Below are 14,330 nucleotides of genomic sequence, written 5' to 3'. Positions count from 1 at the left end.
CGTCCGTTGTCATTTCAAGCGTAGACGAGCTGTGTGGTAGCTGGGCGTGTATAATTTTAATGGGCCCCTGTATTCAGTCATGCCCACGGATACTCGTGAACTTTTCACCCGTGTGCAGCCCGATACATATCAGTAAAAGATAGGGTCGGCCGCTGGATCTGTTGTGAAATTTATGTTCTCATTTTACAAGGTAACAATGGCAACTAGGCTGAGCTCATCGCGGTTCTTATTAAGCACACTGTTTGCTTTTTCGAAGTATGGAAAACCAACTAGATCTATGATTAGTTCGAGTACAAACCAAGCCGCTGGGAGAGGAATGAACAAGATTAAGATTCAGAAGAGGAATTGGAAAAGGGTGTGTTCTGAATCTGAAACAGACAACTGGCATTTTCACTGGTCTTCATCAGCAAAGAAAAGGTTGACAAAAGTTAGCTGGCTTGATCATGATGTTAAAGCATTTTCTGTGGTAAGTATGAAATACACTGTCAGGGGGCCGTTTCATAAAGCTGAACGTAAGATAATTATAAATTAAGATTGACTTAGTTTAAAGGGGAATGAAACCTTTGGAACAAATAGGCTTGTGTAGAAACAGAAAAATCAAAGAATCAGAATAAAGAAAGTTTGAGAAAAATCGGACAAATGATGAGAAAGTTATGAGCATTTGAATATTGCAATCACTAATGCTATGGAGATCCTCCCATTGGCAATGCGACAAGGATGTGTGATGTCACTGAACAACTTTCCCTTTGGTGGACTATGAAATACCCTCAAAATGTCTCTTTTTGCTTTTTCTTACGATGATACAAACTCTTTATCCATTATGTATTCTTAAAAATATGTATTACATGCCCTCATGTAGAAAGAACACATGATCTATGGATAGATGTGATAAAAGAGGCAATTCCAGTGAAGTATATACTAAAGTAATGGGGAGAGTTGTTCATCAGTGACATGACACATCTTTGTCGCATTGCCAATTTGCTATCTCCATAGCAATAGTGATCGCAAATATTCAAATGCTCATAACTTTCTCATTATTTGTCTGATTTTTCTCAAACTTTTGTTGATCTGTTTCTTTCATTTTTCTGTTTTCACACAAGCTATTTTGTTCCAATGGTTTCATTTTCCTTTAAGAACGACTGGTGAACCTAAAGTGCCAAACCATCACCAATGAATATAATATACCATTTTGATTTACCACAAAAAGGCACAAGAAAGGATAACCAGTCGTTCTTAAAGTTGCTCTCAACTTACAAGCAGCTTTATGAAATGCCCACTATGGTGGAATTATGCAAGATTTACCAAAGCTTCAGGTCAGTTTTCTTTACAGATCTCTGTAATCAAACTATCTCTATTCTTTATATTATCAGAGTAGCACACAATGTCAAGGGTCATCTAAAATCACTGAAGAAGAGCGAAGGAAGCGTCTGATGGCACGTAATCTTCCAAAAAGAGAACCCATTGTTGGAGTAAAAAACATAATCTTGGTAGCCTCCGGAAAAGGGGGAGTCGGAAAATCTACCACAGCAGGTACGGTATTTTGTATGTATTGGAATACATTTTAATTTTCAGATAAACTTTAAATCTAATTACAATATAAATTGCTTGTTAGAAAAGTGGTCTGTATCAATCTATTTGGAGTGGTTATACTGTACCTTTCCTTTTGCAGTTCGGTATTACAATTACTTTGCATTCTTGCACATTTTTACCTATTAAATTTTAAAACAAGTAGTTTACTTTTCTTCATACAAAATTGTATAGGCTACTTGTTAACATGATAAAATATAAAGAATTTATTTTTGTAACAAGAATTTTCCAGAAAATTAAAAAAGAGCCCATTAGGTTAAGGAGTTGATGCAGACTACACAAAGATTAATTTTTTGTCTGATAGTGCAAATTTTCCAACATAAAAGTTATATTATTTCAGTCTTTACAAATCATTATGATTTTGTTTTGTATTTTTTCATACAGTCAATATCGCACTTGGTATAGCTGCTATTGAAAAGGTGATTATACAGTAAATCTTATCAAATGTAATTAATCAATATTAGCTTAAATCTATACAGGGGGTTTATATGTGTGTTGTGTGTATATATATATATATATATATATATATATATATACATATATTTTTTTTTGGGGGGGGGGCGGTTAAAGATAAACAAAATCAGATCAGTTTATATACATTCAGTTTATAGGATCTTGTCTGTTACTGTTGTACCTTCTTCATTTTTTTTCTTTAAATTCTATTTTTTTCCCAAATTCTCTCTCCTCTCTCCCCGCTCTGTACGTCTTCTATGGTTATTGATTTACTTTCCCCCTGTTTTCATATCTTTCTTGTTTGTTTATTTTCTTTAATTCTTTCCCGCCATCTTTCTTTTTATTCATTCATTGCTTTCTTCCTTTTTCTTTCTTTCTCTCTTTGTTTGTTTGTTTCTTTCTTTCATTCTCTCTCTCTTTCATACTTTTTTTATCTTTCCTTATTTCTTTCATTTATTTCATTTCTTTTTTTCTTTCTTTCCTCTATTTCATTTCTTTCTTCTGTTCTTTCTCTCTCTTTGATACTTTTTATCTTTTTTCCTTCCTTTCATTCTCTCTCTCTTTCATATTTTTTTTATCTTTCTTTCTTTCATTTTTGTCTCACCTGCATAGCAGAGTGAGACTATAGGCGCCGCTTTTCCGACGGCGACGGCGGCGGCGGCGGTGGCGGCGGCGGCGGCGTCAACATCAAATCTTAACCTGAGGTTAAGTTTTTGAAATGACATCATAACTTAGAAAGTATATGGACCTAGTTCATGAAACTTGGCCATAAGGTTAATCAAGTATTACTGAACATCCTATTAGAGTTTCATGTCACATGACCAAGGTCAAAGGTCATTTAGGGTCAATGAACTTAGACCATGTTGGAGGAATCAACATCGAAATCTTAACCTGAGGTTAAGTTTTTGAAATGTCATCATAACTTAGAAAATATATGGACCTAGTTCATGAAACTTGGACATAACGTTAATCAAGTATTACTGAACATCCTGCATGAGTTTCACGTCACATGACCAAGGTCAAAGGTCATTTAGGGTCAATGAACTTTGGCCGAATTGGGGGTATCTGTTGAATTCCCATCATAACTTTGAAAGTTTATGGATCTGATTCATGAAACTTGTAAATAATAGTAACCAAGCATCACTGAACATTTTGTGCAAGTTTCAGGTCTCATGATTAAGGTCAAAGGTCATTTAGGGTCAATGAACTTTGGCCGAATTGTGGGTATCTGTTGAATTACCATCATAACTTTGAAAGTTTATTGATCTAGTTCATTAAACTTGGACATTAAAGTAATCAAGTATCACTGAACATCCTGTGCGCGTTTCAGGTCACATGACCAAGGTCAAAGGTCAATGAACTTTGGCCGAATTGGGTTATCTGTTGAATTACCATCATAACTTTGAAAGTTTATGGATCTGATTCATGAAACTTGTACATAAGAGTAATCAAGTATCACTGAACATCCTGTGCGAGTTTCAGGTCACATGATCAAGGTCAAAGGTCATGTAAGGTCAATGAACTTTGGCCATGTTGGGTTTTTTTGTTGAATAACCATCATATCTCTGTAAGTTTATTGGTCTAGTTCATAAAAAGTGGACATAAGAGTAACCATGTATCACTAAACATCTTGTGCGAGTTAGAGTAGTTTTCAAAGTCAGCACTGCTGCTATATTGAACTGCGTGATGCAGGTGAGACGGCCAGAGGCATTCCACTTGTTTCATTTCTTTTTTTTCTTTCTTTCTTTCTTTCCTCTATTTCATTTCTTTCTTTCTTCTGTTCAGCTTTCTCTCTCTTTGATACTTTTTATCTTTCTTTCTTTCTTCGTTATTTATTTGTTTCTTGCTTTCTTTCATTTCTTTCTTTCTCTCTTTCTTACTTATTTTACCTCTCTTTCTTGCTTTATTTACTTGTCTCTTGATTCCTTTCATAATTTATTTTCCCCTTCATTCCTTCCTTCTCTCCTCTTTTTTAAGTTATAAATCTCTTGTTCTCTTTTTTTAAAACTTCTTTTACTTTTCATTACCAAAAATGCTCTCATGATTCATTCATTTATTTGCTTTTTATTATTCACATTTCTTTTGTCCCTAGAATGCTAATGTTGGCATCTTGGATGCTGATGTCTTTGGCCCTTCTATACCTCGCATGATGAATCTCCAAGGGAAAGAGCCTGATATTGATAAAAGTAAGTTTCTTTATCACCCATCCCACTGCTAAATGAGTAGATTATAATTGTAGGCCTAATTACTTTTCAAGTAATGTTCTTTTGCCATTTTCCATGTAGGCCTATTATATCATATAATGTACTTTTACCTGAATATGTTCACTTTAATACAGTTACTTTTTTACTCTTTAATTATATTCACATGCTCAATGTGTTTTTTTTTTCAAGATTCTCAGTTGCATACAAATATTGATAAAATAGCATTTATTTATTTCCCCCAAAAGGTCTGATTTTCTGAACTTCATCATCCATGAGACTGAATGTTTAATTTCTGTAAAGTTCTTTATCAACTTGTACATTTGGTATCCAATTTATGCACTATAATTAGATTGATTCTGATTTTCTATCCCCCCCCCTTTTTTTTACACAGATAATCAGCTTATACCACTTAGGAATTTTGGTATATCATGGTAAGCAATATTTTGAATTTGGCCATTTTCTTTGGATATGCCCTAATAGTTATACATTGATTATCAAATTGCTGTTGAATCCGCGTTTTGATAGATTGCTGATTGCTTATTATAACCAGATTCAAATATGTATCTGTAAGAAATATAGACCTAATTGTAAAGTGCTAAAAGACAGTATTGTGACGTGTTATGTGCTATATTGCAGCATAATAGTGGAACGTTGTGGCCCAGTGGATTAGTCTCCGCACTTGGAAACAGAGGGTCGTGGGTTTGAATCCCAACCATGGCGTAATTTCCTTCAGCAAGAAACTGATCCACAATGTGCTGCACTCAACCCAGGTGAGGTAAATGGGTACCGATAGGAAGTAATTCCTCAAGAAGCTGTGTGCGCTCTGAACGTCTAGCTTAGCTGGGTAATATAGGAGCGCCTTGAGCACCTAACAAGGTGGATATGTGCGCAATATAGATACCCCTATATTATCATCATTATTGTTATTATTATTATCATCATCATTATTATTGTTGTTATTATTATCATTATTATTATTATTGTTATTATTATTAATATTTGTACTAGTATCATCATTGTTATTATGTATATGCAATTATCAAGCATAATGATAAAAGAATAAATTTGTCTCTTATAGCATGTCTATGGGTTTCCTGGTCGACGAGAAGTCACCTGTTGTATGGAGAGGGTTAATGGTAATGTCAGCTATTCAGAGGTTAGTCAAACAGGTGAGGTATGCTCCAGTCGGTGTTGTCTGTGTTTCTGTCTGTCTGTATGTTTATCTGAGTGTGTGTGTGTTACTGCATCATTGCTCGGAGAGGTTGATGGTGAGGTTTGATGTTCCTTTTTTTTATAATTGTTTCCATTTATATGGTAATCTAGAAATAGAATAATGAAATTTTAGTCCTGGTGTACTTCTAATGAATTTGATTACATAATATTTGTATAATACTGAGAATGACTTGTCTGCTTTATGAAATTCATTAGATTTGTATTTCCATGTATATGATATTGCTGTATGCTTGACTTTACACCGCTAAACAAAGTTTGAAAGGGATCTATCCACATTCCTACACAGTACACCTAGAAATCGGTGTATGGTTGGGCAAGTAGACAGGCAGGCCGTTTGTCAGTTGCAAATGTTGTGGATCAAACTACTTCCTCAGTTTTTAACCAATTCTCTTGAAGTGTAGCTCACACATCGGTCTTGAGATAAAGATGTGATAGACAAATTGTTCACATGTGTTGGTAATTTTGTTGCCATGGTAGCATATTATATCCCAGACAATTATGAACAATTTGGGTGTCATATGAAATTGAATGTGTACTGTTAAAGATTTGTGCTCCAATTGGCACTCCATAGCCAGGGTTTAATTCAAACCAGAGTTCCCATATCTCTCTCTCTCTCTCTCTCTCTGTAGGTAGCATGGGCACCTCTTGATTACTTGGTAATTGACATGCCACCCGGGACAGGTGACACACAACTCTCCATATCTCAACTTATCACAATAGCAGGTAAATTTAAATTCATTCATCATTATTACCCCACCCTCCTTCGTATCGAAAATGCGAAAGTACATTTAAAGCTAGTACATCGAAACCTGTGGATAAGGCTATCGATCAAGTGACCATTATATGGATATCAGTCTATACAGCAGGAAATAATTTTCTTTATATGGAAGAGCCGTGGTGTAGTGGTTCTGACTTTCGCCCTGTAAACAGAAGGTCGTTTGTTCGAATCCCACCATGGTCTAGCGTCCTTATGGCAAGGTGTGTATCCACATTTTGCCACTCTCAACCCAGGTGCTAAATGGGTACCTGGTAGGATGCGAAAGATATTGTACATGGATGTTTGAATTGCCAGCACCATAATGAGGCTGCAATGAATGCTCCCCAGAGAGTGGAAATTGTGCACTTTTTGTGCGGGATTGAAATGAATCCAATGACCGAGGTAATAATATGCTGTAAAGCTCTTTGAGCCATTTTGGGAAAAGCACTATATAGAAATTGGCTATTATTATATAACATTACAATTATTAGATTATAATTTATAACTGCTATACTAAATTTCTTTTCTGTAGTCATTTTTGAGTATGTCCAAGAAAAGGTCACCCTAGAAGGCAAAATTTCATCTTTAATTTAAGAAGTTATCTTTGGTGGGGTAAGAAAGCCCAAATGTTGAATTTTAAAATTTCATTAAGAAAAATTTGATAATATGCATATTTATGCTAATTTGGGGCACCTAATTTGCATAATTGGTAAAATGGGCGTTACGTATGAGACAATTATAAAAACTCATAGAAAATAAAAACAAAACTTGTAAGATTTAGTCATAGGTGGGACATGGACCCCCTAACATCTTCTTACTTTTTGGGGAAAAGAAGTGATGTCATCTAATTAATTATGCAAATTAGGTCTTGTCCAAGGACGGAATGTCCCATACGTAACATTTTGAGGATGTTTTTTTAAGTTATTTCTCATAATACAATACTTGTATTGTTGCATCTCTGGGAAGTTCTAATTTATAAAGTATGAAAATGTTAAAACCAAAAAGTTTCAAAAATAGAGTTTACTTTTTAATCAAATGTTAATTAAAAAATTGTTACGTATGGGACAGCATGTTACGTATGGGACATTTACACACAATGTCAATGGGGAGATTTGTGTACAAAGTGAATGGAGAAAAACAAATTTCAAGAGTGCTCTAAAAGTGATTACTTACCTTTTCTTTAGTTTTTAAAGACTGATTTGTTATGAATACTGATTAATGAAAACAATTGAAGCGAAAAAATTGTGAAAATGGAAAAATATGAATAAAATAAAAAACAATAGAAATACATAAGAAATTCATGAAACCATGAAAAACAAGGAAAAAATGTGGAAATGGCTAATTTCCTTTTCAGTCATATCAAATATGTCTCAATAGAACATTTTAAAAGACAGAAACTCTTTTGTTATTTCCATATTTTAAATTATTTCAATTTTTTTAATTATGGGGGAAATTGTGTACATTCTCTATGGGGACAAAATGTCCCATACGTAACTGTCCCATACGTAACATGTCATTAATTTGTTTAATTAGAGTCTGTAATTAGAGGGATTTGGCTTATGACATGAAACTTGCCTTAGATATACTAGAGTATTGTGACTTCTATCACACTGAGTTACAAGTTGTCAAATGAAATACTTTAAGAGAATTCTCAACTTGTAAAAATTGTTTTAAAAATTGTCTTTTTTCTGCGTCCCATACATAACGGCACATCTTTTCTCTCTAAAAGGTCAAGGTCGAGGTCATATGCCACCATTTTTTCCATGATTATTCTTCTCCTAGATGTCTACCATCATGAGGGTATTCAATCTAATCAAAGTCAATTAACACTATTTTTCAGGTCATTGAAGCCTCTGAAATGTCCCATACGTAACGCGCGCGAATTCTTGGACTTGCCCTTTTTTTTTTACATGAGACTGTATATAACATAGTTGAAAGCTTTTCTCTTGCAATAAAAAATGCTATTCAAATATGAGGAGTAAAAGTACTCCCTGCATAGTATTCATTCTGAGCCAATGAACATGCAAGGTTTTGTCTCGAGGTTTCACATCAATGCACTACCTTTACATTGTACGGTAAGGATATCAGTATGCCTACTCCAGTTTTAGCGCATGTATATTTCAATGGAAATATAAAGTCTGTCTATCTCTCCTTCTTCTCCGCTAGGTGCAGTTATTGTGTCAACTCCTCAGGATATAGCCTTACTGGATGCAAGGAAAGGAGCCGAGATGTTCAAGAAAGTAGATGTTCCCGTAAGTGTATCAAGGTCAAGTTTTTCCATACATCTGCATGGGTGCTGAAGGCTCTTTGTGCCCCAGAAGATTAAAAAATACAAGTAGCTGCAGTGTAAAAGTAAAAGATAATCCTTTGAAATTGCAATTGGGTTCAATACAATGTAGTTGCGAATAAACAGAAGAAAATATACATGTAATTGGGTTCAATACAATGTAGTTTCAAATAACAGAAGAAAATATACATGTACTGTGAAGATACCTTGTCCCTCAACCTGCTGGTGTTAATGTATATTGTCAATGTATATTTTTAACTATGTAGTTAAAACTTCAGGATAATTGAATGGAGTAGCAGTAAGAATTTCGAAAACGTTTCTTTTTTAGGAAGTTTGAAAATTATACTATTCAAAGCATTGACCAGGATGTTTGAAGGCCAATTGAGTCCTGCATTTTTGCTTATTTAAACACTTCTTTTTTTTTAGCATTATTTTTTTCAGTAAGTGAACTGGAAGCTTCAAGCATTCCTTATAGAAGCAGAGGATGTATCAAAATCCATGCATATAAAATTGAATCCTCCTTTTGTAGGAAATTGCAGTGTTCTGGACCCAAATATATTTATAGAAAACATTTCAAGTAATCTGGCAAGTGGATACTGGCACTTTCTGAATTAAAATTATATTTGTATTTTTACATCTAGGTTCTTGGAATTGTTCAAAATATGAGTGTTTACCAATGTCCCAAGTGTGGTCATCAAGCCCATATATTTGGACAAGATGGTGTCCATGGTGTTGCCAAAGAGATGGGACTTGACGTGCTTGGTAAGTCCTCATTGATAAGTCCTTATTTTTCTGTTTTCCCAAAATGCAAATTGTGTTCTTCTGCATTCCAGACCCCATATTCCATGTTCTTTGGTATCATATACAAACCATATGATGAATTTTAATGGTGGAAATTTAAAAATACAAGTTTCTATTATATACACATATTGCTGTATGCAGATAAAGTTTGGTGAGCACGTACTAGATACTGGTGAGCACGTACTAGATACTGCTAACAGGTTTGATCAACACAATTTGCACTGATGCATGGTTTTGTTTTTGATTTGCTTTGATTTCCACCGAGTTTCACAGTATTTCTATTTTTGCATGAATGCATGAAAGTATTATGTTAAAAGTTAATGTTCTATATTAATCCATAAAGCCACATGTCAAATGTGTTATGCTGAAATCAAATCATATTCTGAGGGATAATTACACCAATTCCATAAACTCGTGTTATATTTTGATTTTTTGAGCAATGATTGGTACTGAATTCTCTATAAAATATCTCTCCTAGGTGATGTGCCTCTTCACATAGACATCAGAGAGACCTCTGACAGTGGGAAACCTATCGTTGTATCAGCACCTCAAAGCTCACAGGCCATTGCTTACAAATCAATCGCACAGGAAGTACTGCGAAGAATCAAACAGGATGAATCACATAGATGACAATGAAAAGACTTTTACAAACTGTCTGGCCTCAAGTGTTTATCATGGAAGTTGATTCCTCTAGGATTTTTACCCACTGACTTCACAGATGCTGTAAATCACCTGATGGGGGTTTCATAAAGTTGTTCGTAAGTCATGAGCGATTTCACAAATGACTGGTGACCCTTTGTTCAGAACTAAATACACACCAATGAAAATTTGGTGCGCATATAATTTACCTTGAGAAAGGATCACCAGTCACTTGTAAATCATGAACAGCTTTAGAAAATACCCACCCGGGATGGTGTTTCATAAAGGTGCTCGTAAGTAATGAGCAACTTTACGAAAGACTGGTGACCCTTTCTTAAGCTTATTGGTATACACCTAATTTTCAGTGATGTTGATCTAGCATCTAAGAAAGGATCACCAGCAAAGTCACTTGTAACTTAAAGTAGAAATATATTGAAAATCGTAAAAATGGAGAATCATGTATCAAAATAAAGGAGAAAATAAGGAGAACACGATGGTGTACATCATTTATCATGGAGACCGATGAAACTCAGTTAATTGATAGTTTAAAGTTCTCTCCCTGAATGCTTCAAACACGCAGAATTACGTCCGCGAAATTGGGGATTTTTTATGACGTCACTGTCTGTACGAGAGGCGTGATTGGCTCTCCCACGTGAAGCTCCACTTGCATGCAAAACCTGTGAGGGTACGTTTTCTCCTCATTGTCACTGAATACTTCGATCCCGAAATAAAAGAAAACCCATAATTTTATCTAGATTTGGATTTTCAAATTGATGATTTTGAGATGAAGAGAATGATGATGAAGTGAACAACACAGTCAGTGACGTAGTTGGAGGTAAATTGGGGGAATTACGCCGATGATGATGAAAATTCAACTTGCAACACGATCACAAGTCATGTACATGCCGATTCGCTACCAATTCATGCAGCTGGAAGTGCTAGCTACACAGCGCGGGCCAAATTGAATTCATGAAAATGAATAACCACATCCAGACAGAGTCTATCATAAGAAGGAAAATAATGATATAACTGTACTTACAAACAAGTGAATAATCCGAACCTGAAGGCAAATCAACTCAACGAATAGCAGCAGACGATATGGCATATGCACCGACGATAAACTTCATGTGGCTGGGATAGATTGTCACTCGTTCTGTTAGATGTAACTTTTATCTCATTAATTTGACAAAATTACGAAACTCAGGGAATTATTTATCTATATAAAAATATAGTAACATCTCGTATCATTTTTTAAATTACGATAAAACCTTTTTTGAAGTAAAACGTTGAGGTAAACTAAAATTACATGTAAAAGATCATCCCCATCATATGTGATCGTAAACAAACCATCACAACAACACATGCCGTCATTGTTTGCTCACCTTGACTGAGAGAATAGATCTATGCACGTGTTGCACAGCTCTCAATCAGCAAGGCGAGCAAGGAAGGAATACCGGTACGTGCATGTTTGAGATGGTTTGTTTGCAATGACATACAAGCTACGCATGTTTGGCGATGATCTTTTACATGTAATTTTAGTTTACCTCAACGTTTTACTTCAAAAATGTTTTTTTGTTGTAATTCAAAAAAAAATAAGAGATGTTACTATATTTTTATACAGATTAATAATTCCCCGAGTTTCGTAATTTTGTCAAATTAATGAGATAAAAATTACATCTAACAGAACAATGGGCCAATCTATCCAAGCCACATGAATTTCATTGTCGGTGCATATCGTCTGCTGCTATTCGTTGAGTTGATTTGCCTTCAGGTTCGGATTATTCACTTGTTTGTAAGTACAGTTATATCATTATTTTTCTTCTTATGTCTGGATGTGGTTATTCATTTTCATGGATTTAATTTGGCCCGCACGGTGTAGCTAGCAAGTTGTAGCAGCAGCTGCACGAGTTAGTAGCGAATCCGCATGTACATGACTTGTGATCGTCATGCAAGTTGAATTTTCATCATCGGCGTAGTTCCCCCAATTTACCTCCAACTACATCACTTTGTTGTTCACTTCATCATCATTCTCTTCATCTTTAAAATCATCAATTTGAAAATCCAAATCTAGATAAAATTCTGGGTTTTCTTTCATTTCGTGATCGAAGTATTCAGTGACAGTGTGGAGAAAACGTACCCACGCAACAGGTTTTGTATGCAAGTGGAGCTTCACGTGGGAGAGCCAATCACGCCTCTCGTACAGACAGTGACGTCATCAAATTCCAGTCAATTCAGAGACCGATGCGAGGCATATTTTGGAGAGGCATTTTAGCGTTTTTTAATCGGCGATTTTCACCTTTTGTATTATTTTCGGTATTTTTGAATGAACCACTGATAATCCCCACATCATTACCTTTCCATTGATATATAATAAGACCACATTCATAATCAATACATTTCTCCTTTAAGGAACAGCTTCATAAAACACCAACCAGCTTGCCTTCCAAATCAATTGCAGAGGAAGTACTGCAGAGGATCAAACCTGGCGACTCACATATAAGGCAATGACAAGAATTTAGGAAAGCAACAGGAGATATCTAAAGACTGTCCAATATCAGTTTTCCTGAAAACTTGATACCTCCAGTGTGTTGACCCATCAACAAATTTACTATATGTGAAGTGTGGCATGCAAAGTCTTCAAGTAAATCATGAATATTAAGTTAATACTCCATTAAAAGTGTGCTTATTATTATCTCACATGATTTTTTCAGAGTGTATTTTTTGCATGATGTGATGAGTGTTCCTCTACAATTTTTCTTCTTTGAAAATACCCAAATGAAAATACATGCATTTGTACTTACCCGGTACATGGTATGGACTCAACACAAAGAACACTTGAAATACATTCAGACGTTTTGTTGTTGTTGATATTTACTATTATCACAAGCATACATAATTACAATACTATAATAATATACACAAAAAAAATTCATGTATGTGTACTGTATGTACATCTCAGAAATACAGTAAATTTCTACCTTTGTCAATTCAGTACAAAATATAGAAATGGTTTAGTCCAGACATGGTGCAGCAAAGCTCAGTAAGATATTGTTTACAAAGTCAATGGGATTTGAGGCAACCAACAATGGATTGTAGAAAGACAGGGACATTATTTTTGCTGCCTGGCTACAACTTAAGAGGACTACTACTTAATTCTTGAACAGTATAAGTAAGATGTTTCATGTCCAAAATGTACATACTTGAAACAAAACAAAAAACATCTTGGGACATATTTTGATTATCAAATCATTATAGGTAACTGTGACATGATTTCTTTCAGTACAGCTATAGACAATTTTAGATTTAACCCATATGAAGCACATTTGGCACAATATATCTCACTCTGTTAGAACACTGTAAAAATATTACTGAGTTTGCCACAATATTTCTGGAAAAAGACATAAAGGAATGTGAATCACCCGAAACATTCAAATTAGAGAAATATGAAGTTATAGTAGATCAATGAATATGATGGACCATTGACTTAAATGGTTATTTAACTTGCATGAAAACAGCATAGGCAAAGTAGACTACGGTAGATGAAATTGGCAAACACATTACTTCACAAATATACATGTACGGAGGGAGAACATATCAGTAACTATGGAATGCTTTGGACTCTCCATCCTAAGTGCTAACAAATATATAAAATTAACATTATAATCTATAGAAAGAAATGCTATTGTAATTCATGGGGATAGCTACTGTAATACATATACATCCATGCCATAACAATGGTACTCAACAAAATTATCACCATTTATATAGTTTAGTGGTATACAATCTGAGTGAACTATAAACCCTAAGCCCACCCCACCAATGGTGAAATTCACAGATTGCTAGTTCAATAATATATAATCTGAGTGACCACCATCCCCCCCCCCCATTTAAGTAAATAAAGATTAAAATGTGAAGGGGACATAATTTTTTTTAAATACGTGTCATTTAATCAAGTGTCGGTGATGACCATATAACCTATACAAAACTTTAAATTAGAATTAAAAACAAAGGCCTGAATTCACAAAGGTGACCTAAAGTTATACCAGGGTTAACTTAAGCCATGGGTTAACTAATGCCCGGGTATAAATTTAGTCCACCACACTATTCACAATCGGTGGAATAACTGACCCATGGGTTAACTTTAGCATCCGGGGTTAAATTTAACCCATGGCTGAGTTATACCCTAATGTTAACTTTAGACCATGGATTAAAATGACGCGTTTGATACCCCGGTCTAACTTTAGTCCACCTTTGTGAATTCGGGCCAAAGAAACTAATTTCAAAATGGTTTTCTCGATTCAAATCACATAGAAGTGGTTTAAAATGAAATTTTAAAAAAAATGTGCACTAAAATATTTATCAAATAAAA

At 34.8% G+C, this 14,330-nt stretch overlaps 1 protein-coding gene and 1 long non-coding RNA gene across 2 annotated transcripts; both read left to right on the top strand.

Moving 5' to 3' along the window:
- Positions 1–17: 17 nt before the first annotated feature.
- LOC121429236 (iron-sulfur protein NUBPL-like) lies at positions 18–10,380 on the top strand. The gene is made up of 10 exons (XM_041626199.1): positions 18–466; positions 1,371–1,530; positions 1,972–2,006; positions 4,133–4,226; positions 4,636–4,675; positions 5,323–5,413; positions 6,107–6,200; positions 8,401–8,486; positions 9,163–9,283; positions 9,801–10,380. Exons 1-10 carry the CDS (start codon positions 173–175, stop codon positions 9,950–9,952), a joined length of 1,167 nt encoding a protein of 388 aa, XP_041482133.1. The 5' UTR covers positions 18–172; the 3' UTR covers positions 9,953–10,380.
- A 1,918-nt stretch (positions 10,381–12,298) lies between these two features.
- On the top strand, positions 12,299–14,293 carry LOC121428568. The gene is made up of 2 exons (XR_005971811.1): positions 12,299–13,987; positions 14,232–14,293. It is a non-coding gene; the product is annotated as an uncharacterized LOC121428568 (long non-coding RNA).
- Positions 14,294–14,330: the final 37 nt, after the last annotated feature.

Source organism: Lytechinus variegatus, chromosome 15 (genome assembly GCF_018143015.1).
Source record: "Lytechinus variegatus isolate NC3 chromosome 15, Lvar_3.0, whole genome shotgun sequence".
In the NCBI taxonomy this organism is placed as follows: domain Eukaryota; kingdom Metazoa; phylum Echinodermata; class Echinoidea; order Temnopleuroida; family Toxopneustidae; genus Lytechinus; species Lytechinus variegatus.
The sequence above is the reverse complement of the archived record's forward strand: the minus strand, read 5'-3'. Positions and strand labels throughout refer to the sequence as shown.